The sequence below is a fragment of the Musca autumnalis genome, unplaced genomic scaffold, assembly GCF_047663935.1.
Source record: "Musca autumnalis isolate F117 unplaced genomic scaffold, ASM4766393v1 scaffold_5, whole genome shotgun sequence".
Classification (NCBI taxonomy): domain Eukaryota; kingdom Metazoa; phylum Arthropoda; class Insecta; order Diptera; family Muscidae; genus Musca; species Musca autumnalis.
Genome location: NW_027412088.1, coordinates 98,066,227 through 98,081,169, shown reverse-complemented (window position 1 = coordinate 98,081,169; position 14,943 = coordinate 98,066,227). Strand labels below are relative to the sequence as shown.

Below are 14,943 nucleotides of genomic sequence, written 5' to 3'. Positions count from 1 at the left end.
ATATATCACCATTTTCAATACCAACCATCCTGCAAGTAATAAAAACTTCTGTACCAAATATTGACTCTCTATCTTTAAAATTGCGAACTGAAATCAAGCTTTCAACAGACGGACGGACGGACAGACGGTCAGACGGACATGGTTAAATCGACATAGAATTTTATGCTGATCAATAATATATATACTCTATAGGGTCTCCGACGAATATTTCGATGTGTTACAAACGGAATGACAAATTTAATTATACCCTCCATGTGGAGGAGGGTATAAAAAATTTTATCGTAATAAAAAATAGTAGCTTCTTGTAGGTTCTGGAACAGAGCAATTGGTTAAACCATGATGAAATTATAGGGTGACGTAAAACGTCCCGGTAGCTGGTTCCAATCTGTCAAATTTTTTGTTATTGTGAATAAATTGTATGAAAACGTAAAAAAACATGTTAACAGTTACAAGAATTTTCAGTCAAAATAGAGTTGTTTTTGTGCTCTTTGCGTGACCTGTTTAATAGTCCTTGACTTAAACATATCGAGATACAATGATCACGTTGACTAGACCATGTAATGAGAATGGGCGATATCGTCATCGCTAAAAAGGTGTATAAAAACGGGCCGCATGGCGGTACACGCAAAACTAGTAGGACAAGGCTTCGATGGAAGACCAAATCAAACAAACGATATTGGAAATTGGTAAAGAAAAGCAAAAATAGAGAGGAATGAAAATATTTTCTTAGTTCGCCTTATAAGCCGAATAACTTTTACACAAATGTTCTGCAGAGGGCCAACTAAGTAAGTATTTTCCAGCATCCATTCCAGTATGGACACATGGACCATTAGACCTCCAAGTGGAATTACTTTTTCTGTAACAACTACGCGTCCACACCAAACCCTTTCAAGAGGGTTCCAAACCCTTCCCTAACTACGACCCTGGTTGACAAACAACCAGCACACCCTTTCTTATCATAACATTAACCAACGAGGTGTACGAGCCTATATTTTAATTAAATAATTCAATAATAGAAAAGTATTATCAGTATCAGGCAAAAGCAGAAGCAAAAAAACTTATCATTGGAATGTGACCCTTTCGATGACCCATCATCTAAACATTCGGAATATAAACTCAAAACGAGACTTATTGTAATACCTCAATTCAGAAATTTTGCATTCAGTTTTAATTCGGTCTTCTGGTAATACGGATCATCGCGAAAATGTGGAGAATAAGCAAAAATTTAATTAAAAGTAGTGCTCCAATAGCCAAGGATCTTTCCGTGAAAGCAGCACCGCTTAGTGTTCAAACACGTTACAGTTCGCAACAGGCCACCCAAGCTCCAGTGCCTGAGGTTCCAGCCTCAGCAGATGTTGTCATCATTGGTGGTGGTTCTGCCGGTTGCCATACTTTATATCATTTGGCCAAACGTGGTGTCAAAGCTGTACTCTTGGAAAGAGCTAAACTGACGGCTGGTACAACATGGCACACCGCCGGCTTGGTGTGGCGTCTTCGTCCCAATGACGTTGATATTCAGCTGTTGGCCAATTCCCGCAACATGCTGATGCAATTGGAGCAGGAAACAGGTTTAGATCCTGGTTGGATTCAAAATGGCGGTGTATTTATAGCACATTCAGATGTACGTCATGTTTCAAGGAATACTCGTTCACTAGTGTCTTATTTGAATTTGAATGATGTGATAAGCGTGTTGTGTTGTGTGAAAGCTCTTCCGTGTTTATTGTGAGTGTGAACGAGTGGTGATAAGAGGGCAAGTTTGATTTTAGCTAAAAAAAATGCGATGCCAAATCAAAATGAAAGTGAAAATAGTTTGAAAATGTTTTAGATGTGTTTGTTGTTATGTTTGTTGTTATTGTTTTTAGATGATTTAGATTGATGATTTAGTTTTTAGATGATTCTTTTTCTTGTTTGAAATTCTGTAATCAGTTAAAATATTATTGCGAACACTTCTTGATTGAAGATTAAAGATTTTGACCCTTTTAAGTGATAAATCGAATCCGGTTTAAACATGAACACTTATTTTGAAATTAGTGGCTAGAGATTATTTTTAATTAATTACTCACTTATTTGGATTAACTTCAAACTCTTTGCGAAGAATACTAATTGCTTCATAAATCTTGCAAAATAAGCGCCTTCCAAATACTCTAAGTATTCAAAATATTGATCATATATAATACTGCGGAGCTTCGTTAGCTTCGAGGTGAGTTCATTTAGAGGTTCACTTATCTGCCGTTTACATATGACAAAATAATTACATATTCGCTTCATCTTAACGAGTAAAAAAGTATCAGTCGACTTTGCCGACGGAGATATACCCTCAACCTATGTGAATTTAAACTTTCATCTACGGACAGATATAATTTATTTAGGGTCTTTTCAGAATTTTGTGGCCCTTTTTGACATTTGAACTTGTCGACAAAAATGTGGATTAGCATTAAAGTTCAAAAGTGTTGCGGAGGACGTACTTAAAGGAATGGACCGACAAAGTCCGTTATGGAAGTGGATCTAATTTTGGGAGCTATATATTCTGCGCCCACTAGTCATTTCAGTGGGTTATCGTATAACTTTTGGGACAGTATGCCAGGAAGCATGTACTGGACCACGGAAAACATAATATCGATGCAAACAGGACCACAACGAAAAACAGCGGTATACCCTTACGGGGTTTTTCCAACTTTCGGCTGTTTTCTCAAGAAGTATGGAGTTGCCGCCCTCTCTTATAGCATCGGCGACTGTATCAGTAAGAATATTCCTCAAACCTACCTGATAAACTTGTTTATCTAGAGGTTCTCTTTTGTATCTTGGGACCTCCCTCTCTAGATGATGAACATATTTCTTCACATGCCTGAGCGGGGGTACCTATCCACTAGATGGCTCAACACCTTGTTGAGCCGACGCACCGGCAAGATCTTAGACTCCTCATGTAAAAGGTCAACTGAAGACTTGAGGAGATAGCCTGCTGCTGTTCTCGAGGCTGCATTCTAGCAAGTTACGTGGAGCCACCGTAGTGCGTTGTTAAATGCGTCCGTATTGCACTCAGAAGGTCTGCCGTTCAATCTACGACCAGAAAATCAAAATTTTCGGTGGTGGCAAATACCCTCAGCGTAATGCTGGCTTATATTTTCTGAGTATTTCAGCCATTGAAAACTCGTCTACAAGTGGTGTCGTAAGACATACCATTCAGACTTGACCAAAAAAAGTAGAACCAAAATGAATCTGGGTGCAGGTATTGTCGCTTCGGAGATGTTGTCGGAACATATGTATCTGTGTATGTATATATCCACCATATATGGTAAACAAGGTTTCTTTATCTGCTCCCCAAATGCTGCCGGCTAGGGACTTGTGGACCTTGTTTCTACTTCTCATCTTACCCCAAGGAGCTGTGGCATGCGCAAACATCCAGATGGACTTTTTTTCATATTCCATTTCTTGGAAACTGCCTGATTCAACTTACGGTGTTTGTTCTTCTATTCTATAGAGGCATTCTATTCCTTAAAGGTATCTTTTGGACGCACTTTATTCTATAGAAACCCTCATTTGAAAGGCTTCTATTCTACAGAAGACTCTTTCGAAGGCCTTATATTTTATAGAAACCATTTTTGGAGGCCTTCTATTGTATAGAAGTTTTCTTTGGAGGCCTTCAATTCCATAGATCCCTGCTTTGGAGAAGCCTCTTTTGGCCTTCTATTCTCCCATGGAGGCCTTGTTTTCCATAGAAGCCTCCTTTGGGGGTTGCTATTCTACATAAGTCTACTTTGAGAGCTTCTATTCTACAGAAACCAACTTATATAAGCTCTATATAAGCTTCCTTCAAAGGCCCTCTCTTCTAAAGAAACCTCCTATGGAAGACTTCTATTCTTAAAAAGAAGCCTCCTTTGGATGTCGTCCATTCTATTCTGTAGAATTCTGTAACCTTCTATTCCATAAAATACTGCTTTGGAGCCCTTCTTTTCAACAGAAGTCTCCTTTGGAGGCCTTCCCTATCACAGAAACCTACTTTGGAGGCCTTCTATTCTGTAGAAGCCTTCTATTAAAAGCCTCCTATGGAGGCCTAATTTTCCACAGAAGCCTCCGTTGGAGGTTTCTTTTGGCGGTTGCGATTCGACAAAAGTGTCCTTTGGGAGATTATATTCTACAGAAGCCTTCTTTGGAGGCCTTCTATTCCACAGAAGCCTCCTTTGGGGTTTGCTATTCTACAGCAGTCTTCTTTGGTGACTTCTATTCTACAGAAACCTACTTTGGAGGCCTTCTACTCTATAAAAGCCTCGATTGGGTGTTTCTATCCTATAGAAGGAGCATTTGGAAGCTTCTATTCCGTAAAAGTTCCCCTTTTGAAACCTTCTATTCCATATAAGTCTCCTTTTGAGGCCTTCAATTCTATTCTATAGAATTCTCCTTTGGTGATATACTATTCCATAACAGCCTGCTTTGGAGCCCTTCTATTCCACAGAAGCCTCTTTGGAGGACTGCTATTCCTTAGAAGACTCCTTCATATAGTTTGTGACCCAACGTTTCAAAGAAGGCGACAGGGTAGGATTTTCAACAATCTCGAACCTCGAAAGCTTTAGCTAGATCCAATGCTATTTGTACAGTTCTGTGGTACGACCTGTTCTGGTTAATACCACGACTAATATGTGTTGGATAACACGCTCTGATGCTGAGGAGGAATAACGTCTCAAGTATACATATTTGCTACTGGTGACAAAAGTGAGACCAGCCAATATGATTGGCTAACGATAGGTTGAGGACCATGCTCAGATACTCGACTCCCAATTCATCCAGCTGCTTTAGCATCACCAATGAAATTCCGTCAGGTCCAAGCGCTTTGGACGACTGTGAGCCTCTGCATCATCACCCATTGTAAATTGTGCTGGTTTCTCCTCGGCTGGAAGAGATCGCAAACGACTTAAAACACTTCTTTTCGCCGGGATGCTCAATAAATTGTCGAATCTCTTACAATCATACCGTTAAACATGACAGATAACCGATCATAACCATTGAAATTCTGTCAAGTCCAAGGGATTTGGATGACTTTACGCCTCGGATAACATCTGCAGCATCACATATCGTAAATGTGGGTGATTCCTCCTCGTCTGGAAAAAATCGCAAGCAACGTAAGACACTTCTTTTCACCCGGGGTGCCCTTTCGGATCTGTCGCTAGCACGTCATTAAACATTTTTGTCAGGGTTCCTAGGATCAATCCGGTACATAGAATCGGCCGTCGCGAGATTGTAAATTTAAAAATTAATATTTGGTTTTGGTTACGGCCACGCCGAGGTAGATATATCCTATTACTCAGGAGTAAAATGGGAATACCTGTTTTTCACGATTGCAGATCTATGAATTCGAAAAAAAGACTAACAAAAACTCACGATAAAACACGGAAGAGCCTTAAATAAACATAATTTCCTTTCTAATTTCCATTTATTCATGCTTTTCAATCTTGTAGACCCGTCTAGATGAATACCGGCGTTTGGCTACCGTAGGCGATGCTTTGGGCATTGAAAATTACATTTTAACACCAGAAGAAACCCAAAAGGTCTTCCCTCTACTGGATCCCAAAGCATTTATTGGAGCCCTGTACTCACCCGGTGATGGTGTTGTAGATCCTGCCATGTTGTGCACAGCCTTAACCCGGGCTGCCACCAAAAATGGAGCCAAAGTTGTGGAAAATTGTTCCGTTGAAGATTTAGTGGTGGAAGAAACGGGTAAAGGAGGCAAAAAGGTGGTTGGTGTTAAGACACCCTATGGTACCATTAAAACTGAGAAGGTGGTCAATGCCACGGGTGTTTGGGGTCGTGATTTAATAGAGAAACATGGCTCCTTCCTGCCACTGATACCCATGAAACATGCCTACATTGTTTCGGAATCTATACCCGGTGTACGTGGTTTGCCCAATATCAGAGATCACGACTATTCCACCTATTTCCGTATCCAAGGAGATGCCATTTGCATGGGTGGCTATGAACCAAATCCAATTCTCTTGGATCCCGTTGCCAAAGATTTCCATTTCGGTTTATATGATTTGGATTGGTCAGTGTTCGATACCCATTTAAATGGTGCCGTTAAATTGTGCCCAACCTATGCCAATTATGGCGTAAAGAGTACTGTGTGTGGTCCTGAGTCGTTTACACCCGATCACAAGCCCCTGATGGGCCCTGACACCGTCATCACGGGTCTCTATCATAATTGTGGTTTCAATTCGGCCGGCATGATGTTTGGTGGTGGTTGTGGTGAACAAACTGCCCTGTGGATCATGAATGGTAAACCCGATTTGCCCATGTTCGGTTTTGATTTGCGTCGTTTTACCGACACCCAAAGTCGTGCCACCCAATGGATTAATGAAAAGTCCCACGAAAGTTATGTAAAGAATTACAGCATGGTCTTTAAATACGATCAACCTTTGGCTGGTCGTGATTTCCAAAAGGACCCCTTGCACGATGACATGATGGCCCACAATGCCTTTATGGAAGAGAAGCAGGGCTGGGAACGTCCTGGATTCTTTTTAAAGGAATCGGCACCGGTACAGAAATACGATTGGTACGGCAGTTATGGCAATGAACGTCACAAGGATTGTGCCTATGAAAGGGTGTTGGAGGGTGATTTGAGATACAGCAACTTCTCGGACTATCACAATTTGGTAAGTAAATAGAAGTAAGGATGTATGTTTATCTATCCCTTCTCTTCGGGAAACTATGGAGGCATTTGCCAAATATTATTCTAATTCTTTTCATGTTCTTCTTCTTCTTCTCTTTTCATGTTCCTCTTATTGCCTCCATATTTTGGTGCGTGCCACACATTATCGCCCGCGTCTTATTGTTGCGCGAAATTTTGGTGTGATATTTGCTTAAACCACATCTCTCGTGCGTATCGCACCACATTGCGGATGTTTTTCTTAAATTGCCCGATTGTTTGCTGTGTACACACGCACGCACGCATACACACCACTCTGATATAAACCAACTGTTGCCATACGGCCGTCGTCTATCCATCCATCCGTTCATTTGCATGGCCTTTCGTCCGTCCGTCCATCCATCTATGGGAATGTCTTTTACCTTTTTCCTACACCCGGACGCCTTCCCGTTTAATTGTTGTTTGTTGTATATAATAAACAATTAATGTTTATACGCTGCGCCTATATGCCTGCCTACATGGTGCCTCCCCAAACGACCTATGATGACCGTGGTTGCTGCTACTGCTACTAAAACTTCTCCTATAGATTGGCGAGGAGGCAATGGCCTGCCGTAATAATGCCGTTGTCTTTAACATGAGTTACTTCTGTAAACTATTCTTGGAAGGTCCTGATGCCCAAAAGGCTGCAGATTGGATATTTACTGGAAATACAAATCGTGATCCCAAGAAGTAAGTATTGCTTCATATATATAGGAAGAGGTGCGTTCTAAAACGTCTTTTGTCTAAGAGGTTCAGAAGATCGTCTGGGGAATGTAAACCTTATTACTATGGAAAACATTTTCAAAGGAAATGGTTTCTAGGGACCGACCGCTTATACGAATTATCGAGATTTCCGATTTATCGAGATACGAATTATCGCAATTCTACTGTTTTTAGCCTTTAAGAGGCTCTCTATGGGACGAAGACCTGTCTAAAGATAGTCAATAGGAATGAAACCTCTCACAAGATATTCTAAAAGAAGAAGACCTCTATGAAAATACCGATTCCAAAAGTTCTTTGATTGGAAACATAAACTGTATTCTGGTGGAACAACCACTTACATGAGGTATTCTATGGACGGTAGACTCTCTTAAAGTTCTTCTACGGGAAAAAGAACTCACAAAAGCGCTTCTATTGGGGGAGGACCTCTCTTAAAATTCTTCTATTGATGGGGAGAAGATTTGCAAAAGCTCTTCTATGAAAAAAATAAATGCTCTTTTGTGGATTTTGCGAAAGCTTTTGTGTGGAAAGAATATTTCTCCAAAAGCTTTTCTATCAAAAGAAACCCTCACAAAAGCTCTTCTATGGAGAGAAGACCTCTTTAAAAGCGTCTCTATAGAAAGAGAAAACTAATAAATGCTCTTCTTGGTTAAAAATTACAAAAGTCTTCTACTGGAAAAAGACTTTGCAAAAGCTATTTTATGGAAAGAAGACCTCTCCGAAAGCGTTCCTATGGAAAGAGAAACCTAATAAATACACTTCTATGGGAAAATTACTTTTCCATACTTCTTTCATGAGAAGAAAACTTTTCCCAAAGTTCTTCTGTGAAAAGAAGGAATAACAAAGCTTTCCTTACAAAATGTTTTCTACGGGGAAAAAAATTGAAAAGACTCTTTTATGAATAAAAATCCTCTCCAAACGCGTTCCTATGAACAGAGAACCTGATAGATGCTCTTCTATGGGAAAAAGCCCTTTTCCAAAATTCTTTTATGGAAGAAGAAAAAAGTTCTTCTATGGGAATAAGACCTTATAAAAGCTCTTAAATTTGCGGAAAAGAATTTACGAAACTTCTTCTATGGAAAGAAGTCCTCTCCACAAGCGTTTCTATGGAAAGATAACCTAATAAATGCCCTTCTATGGGAAAACACCACTTCTAAAGTTCATTTCTGGATGAAGATCTCTCCCAAAGTGGAAAGAAGACCTCTCCAAAACGGTTTCTGTGAAAACAAAATGTAACAAATGTTCTTCTGTGGTAGACTTCTGTAGACTTCTCCCAAAATTCTTCTACAAAAGCTCTTATATTGGGGAAAAGTCCTTACAAAAGTTCTTCTATGGAAAGAAGTCCTCACCACAAGCTTTTCTATGGAAAGATAACCTAATAAATACTCTTCTGTGTTAAAAAATGCATCTTCCACAATTCTTTTGAGGAAGAAAGACCTTACCCAAAGTTCTTTCATGAGAAGAAGGCCTACAAAAGCTCTTCTACTAGGAGAGAGTCTTTGCAAAACACATCTTCTAAAGTTCTTTTATGGGAAGAAAACCTCCCCAAAGTTCTTCTATGAAAAGGAGGCTTTACAACAGCCCTTCTATTCAGGGGAGTGGAACCTTACGAAAGCTCTTCTATGGGAAAAAGGCTTGTCAAAAGCTCTTCCATCGAAAGAAGACCTCTTCGAAAGTGTTCCTATGGAAAGAGAAAATAATAAATACTCGTCTATGGGGAAAAAATACCTCTTCCAAACTTCTTTCATGGGAAGAAGATCTCCCAAAGTTCTTCTATGAAAAGAACACCTTACAAAAGCTCTTCAGTTGGGAAAACGACCTTGCAAAAGCTCTTCTATGGAATGAAAACCTAATACAGCTCTTATATGGGAAAATACATCCTCCATAGTTCTTTTAGAGGAAGAAGACCTCTCCTAAAGTTCTTCTATGAGAAGAAAGCCTTGTAAAAGCTCTTATGTTGGAGAAGTACCTCACAAAAAGTCTTCTATGGAAAGAATACCTCTCCAAAAGCGTTTCTGGGAAAGCTATTTTATGGAAAGAAGACCTCTTCTAAAGGTCTTCTATCGGAAGGACACCTTAAAAAAGCTCTTATACGGAAAGAAGACCTCACCAAAAGGGTTTCTATGGAACGAAAACATAATAAATTCTTTCCTTCCCAAATCCCACTATGAGAAGAAGGCCGTACAAAAGCTCTTCTATTGGGAGGACTCCCCAAGTTCTTCTATTGCATTTCAAAAGAGATTATTCTTCTATGGTACAATAACATAATAAATGATATTTTAAGAGAAGAATATCTCTCCCAGAAGACCTTAAAAATATCTTCTATTGGAAGATAACCTTTCAAGAGCTCTTTTATAGGAAGACGGAATCTTCCCCAAGGGCTTTTTTGAGTAAAGGCCTGGGTACATTAGCGGCCTTGCCTGCTTGCCTTGCTTCTGATAAAAGAATAAAGAAGGCCGAGCGAATTTCGAACTAGGTTGCCCTTTTCTTCTTTATACTTTTATTGTTGTTATGTCAGAAATGAAGCAGGAAAGCACGGCAAGCAGGCGAGGTAGCTTATGTACCCAGGCCTTTCAAGGTCTTAAAAGCTTTTCTGGGGGAAGAATACCTTGGGACAGCTTTTATATGGGAAAGTTCTTCTATAGAAATAATACCTTAAACAAAAAACTGTTGTATGGGAGGAGAAGAAGATCTTTCCCAGAGTTCTTCTAGGGGAAGAAGACCTTAAAAATATCTTCTATTGGAGGAGGACCTTTCAATAGCTCTTATATGGGAAGACGGCATCTTCCCCAAGGGCCTCTTTGAGAAAAAGGTCTTAAAAGCTTTTCTATGGGAAAAAGACATGGGAAAGTTCTTCTAGCTTTTACGGAAAGAAGACCTTAAGATTATCTTCAAATCTTCTACGAAAAGAATGTCTTCCTTTGGAAGAATGCCTTTCAAGAGGCTTCTAAGGGAAGATGTTCTATAAGAAGCAGAACGATCTTCATGTTTATAAAAGTCTACCGTCTATAAAAGCGATTGTCCTTTAGATAAGTATTTTAACTACAAAAGTCCTCTGTCTATAGAACTTACGCTGAAAGGTCATACTGCAAGGTCTTGTTCTTAGTTCTTATTAACTTATAAAACCTACTATGTTAACCTGAATTACCATCGTTGTGTTTATTTTACAGAACCGTCTACACCTGTGCCCTCAACGATGCCGGTGGTGTGGAAGCTGATGTTACCATTTCACGCTTGAATCCGGGTTCCGGTGCTGTACATGATCCCAAATTTGAGGGACAAGGTTTTTATATTGTTGCCGGTGGTGCATCGGCTTATTACACCTATACCATGATGAAGGATGAAATACGTCGCCAAGGGTTCAATGCCACAGTTAGAGATGTTACCTCCGATATGGGTGTAATTTCCATACAAGGTCCCAAGTCACGAGAAATTCTACAGAAAATTGTCAACTGTGAATTGAGTGATGAAAATATTCCTCCCAACAGCACCGTTTTGACCAATTGCACAGATATCCTCAACAATTCCCAGGAATATGGTGTCCGTTTGTTGCGTGTCAGTTTTGTTGGTGAATTGGGTTATGAGTTACATGTGCCCAAGGAATATTGTTCTCAGGTTTATAGATCCCTCATGAAAGTGGGTGAGTCGAATGATTTGCGCAATGCCGGCTACAGGGCTCTCTATTCGTTGAGTAGTGAAAAGGGTTATCATTTGTGGAGTTTTGATTTGCGTCCCGATGATACACCCTTGGAGGCTGGTTTAGGTTTCACGTGCCGCAAGGAAGGCAGCTATAAGGGCAAGGAAGCCATTGAAAAACAACGCAAAGAAGGCATTAAGAAACGTTTGGTCTATTTGACATTGGATGATCAAGTGCCCATCTGGGGTTTGGAAGGTGTCTATCGTAATGGTGAACCTGTTGGTTTCCTGCGACGAGCTGAATACGCCTACTATTTGGGTAAGCCATTGGGTCAAACTTATATTTCAAAGCCTGATGGTGGTGTTATTGATGTTGACTACATTAAATCGGGTGATTATGAAATCGATATTTTGGGTAAACGTTATAAGGCCAAGGCCCACCTGAGAAGTCCATTCGATTTGGAGGGTAAACGTGTTTTGGGTATTTATTAAGAGGCGGATGAGGCTATAATTGATGATGTATTTTTTAAGAGTTTATGTTGTAAAAATTGAAATAAATGTTTGTGAATATAAAAGTGTGTAAAAATGTATAAAATTTAATCGGTGTTTTCTTTTAAGGTTTATATGATGGGCTGTAATGAATAGAAGACTGTAATTTGTTGTTGTTGTAGCAGGTACTATAAGTACGTATATGTCTTTAGTTTATCCATTCGGCTCCGCTTTCAACTTAAACTTAAAAAGACGCCATCTGAAAAGGATTGGGTTACAATAAGAGTGGTGTTAGGTGTGCTGGCTTGGCTAAGTTGGAAAGGTGCAGCGTATCATGCGGACAGGTGCTGCTTGCTGGGTATATGTTCTACCATCAATCCCGGCCCCGTATGAATTAAGGTGGCTACACCAACCGGATCTCAATTGCGCCAAAATAACGTTCGCTTGGCTAGGCAGCTGTTGATCTTCCGCTCTTACGGATGGTGGGTGATCTCCGAGAATGGTATTCATACGATAGACTCTTATAGCGTCGGCGACTGCATCAGTATAAATATCCCTCAAAACTTGTCTGATTAGCCTGTTGATCTCTTCTCTTTTCTATCTTTGGACCTCTCTCCCTAGATCGTGAAGATCTCTCCTGACATGCCTGGCCGGGGGTACCTAACCACCAAATGGTGGATGGTTTTACATTAGTAGCATTTAAGCAGATATTGCATCGAAAACATTCCGGCAAGATCTTAGTCTCCTCATGTAAATGGTCTACTGAAGACAATAGGAGACAACCTGTTTCTGTTCTAGAGTTCGAAAATAAACAGTACACTAACATAGTGTACCGCTCCGAGAACAGTATCACTAAAATATTTTTAGCGTTAGTGTTCCGGAACACAAACACTAAAAAATATTTTAGTGATACTGTTCCGGAGCACAACGAAAAACGTAGTGTACCACATTTTGGTACACTAAAAACGTTGGGTACCGCAGTCGGAACACTCAAAATCGTAGTGCTCCGCAGTCGGAGAACTAAAAATCGTAGTGCTCCGCAGTCGGAACACTAAAAATCGTAGTGCTCCGCAGTCGGAACACTAAAAATCGTAGTGTTCCGCAGTCGGAGCACTAAAAAATCGTAGTGTACCACATGTCGGAACACTAAAAAATAACGTAATGATAATGTACCACACACGAGTTTATTATGATTTGGGAGGAAAATTAAATATTTATAATTTTTGAGATAAGTACAAATTAAGACATAAAAACACAGATACACCTGTTATATCCATGTATGTATACATATTAGTTAATAACGTTGGGAACTTAAGTAGAAAAAATGACAAACTTTAATTCGGTTCTTGTACAATGGCGCACTACAAATTGTAGTGTTCTGACTGTGGATACATAGAAAATACCACAAAGGAGTTTATTATGATTGGTGAGGAAAATTAAATATTTTATAATTTTTTTTAATAAATACAAATTAAGAAATAAGCTATAATAGAACACGTGAAAAACGTCTGATTTGATTTTTGGAGAATGGATCAATGAAAATCGTAGTGTTCGGCTGCGGAGCACTAAAAATCGTAGTGTTCCGACTGCCGGATCACTAAAAATGTTAGTGTTCCGACTGCCGGATCTCTAAAAATTTAAACAAAGGATCAATAAAAATCGTAGTGTTCGGCTGCGGAGCACTAAAAATCGTAGTGTTCCGGCTGCCGGATCACTAAAAATTTTAGTGTTCCGACTGCCGGATCTCTAAAAATCGAAACAATGGATCAATAAAAATCGTAGTGTTCGGTTGCGGAGCACTAAAAATCGTAGTGTTCCGACTGCCGGATCACTAAAAATTTTAGTGTTCCGACTGCCGGGTCTCTAAAAATCGAAACAAAGGATAAATAAAAATCGTAGTGTTCAGCTGCCTAGCACTAAAAATCGTAGTGTTCCGACTGCCGGATCACTAAAAATTTTAGTGTTCCGACTGCCGGATCTCTAAAAATCGAAACAATGGATCAATTAAAATCGTAGTGTTCAGCTACGGAGCACTAAAAATCGTAGTGTTCCGACTGCCGGATCACTAAAAATGTTAGTGTTCCGACTGCCGTGTCTCTAAAAATCGAAACAAAGGATCAATAAAAATCGTAGTGTTCGGCTGCGGAGCACTAAAAATCGTAGTGTTAAAAACAAACTCTTTAACAGATACCTAAACGTTTACGGGTTTATCCAAATTTCAATAAGAATACCTGTGCTCAGTGTTATATGTACCTTACGTTGATTGGCTATGCGAAAAATCCGCGTAAAACTGCATTCATTGAGGAATATTGTTTGATGCACAAAAACCAACAAGTACAATTTTCCTAATGGCGGAAAATCCGCGTAGTTAATTGATGAATATTGTTTCTTGTACAAATGGCCAGAGGTAAAATTTCCCCAAAATAATAATTGTGTCATAAAGTTGACTTTAAATGTACAATCCTTCTTGCGGAAAATCAGCACATTCTCATTGAGTGATATTGTTTGTTGTACCAATATCAACAGGTACAATTTCCCCAAAATAATAAGTGACTTCAAACGTACAAGTCTACTTGGGAAAATCCACATACAACTACGTTCAATGAGTAATTTTGTTTTTGATACAAAAAGTTACAGGTACAATTTCCGCAAACATTGTGTTGTTATCAATATTTTCCGTTCCTTATTTCTTTTGTTCACATTAAAAAATTAAGTAATTCATGAAGATCAAGAAGACAACTTTTATACGAATATGTACATCTTTATGACACTAAGTATTGTTATTCTGATACGTACATACTGAGCGTCTAAATGTGCAACCACAGTAACGTGTAATATTTTAGATTATATTTAAAAAATGTAATAAATAGTGTTTTATAAAAATTTGTACCGCATACATCTGGTCATATTTTCTACTAACGTTCTCAAAATCATCTTAATTTATATTTATTAATTTTTACTTGACCCAAAAGCCATCAAATATTTAATTTTCCTCATAAATCATAATAAACAGATGATTACCTAAACGTCGAAAGTAAACATTTTACAGCTCCATTGTCCAAAAACCAGTCAGATATTTTTCACATTTCCTACTAATTTTTATTTTCTAATTTGTATTTATTAAAAAAACATAAAATATTAAATTTTCATCACGAATCATAATAAACTCATGTGTGGTACATTATTGTATTGCACGTGGTACACTACGACTTTTAGTTATCCGGCAGTAGGAACACTACGATTTTTAGTGATCCGGCAGTAGGAACACTACGATTTTTAGTGCTCCACAGTCGAATACTACGATTTAGTGGTCCATTGTCCAAAAATCAAATCAGATAGTTTACACATTTACTTCTAATATTTATTTATTAATATGTATTTATTTATCCTAAAGACATAAAATATTTATTTTCCTCATAAATCAT

At 38.9% G+C, this 14,943-nt stretch overlaps 1 protein-coding gene across 1 annotated transcript; it reads left to right on the top strand.

The window, feature by feature from the left end:
* Nucleotides 1-1,136: 1,136 nt before the first annotated feature.
* On the top strand, nucleotides 1,137-11,624 carry Sardh (Sarcosine dehydrogenase). Its single transcript, XM_073989346.1, has 4 exons — nucleotides 1,137-1,621; nucleotides 5,451-6,641; nucleotides 7,221-7,363; nucleotides 10,564-11,624. The coding sequence occupies exons 1-4, from the start codon at nucleotides 1,205-1,207 to the stop codon at nucleotides 11,519-11,521; spliced, it is 2,709 nt and encodes a 902-aa protein (XP_073845447.1). The 5' UTR covers nucleotides 1,137-1,204; the 3' UTR covers nucleotides 11,522-11,624.
* The last annotated feature ends 3,319 nt before the right edge of the window (nucleotides 11,625-14,943 follow it).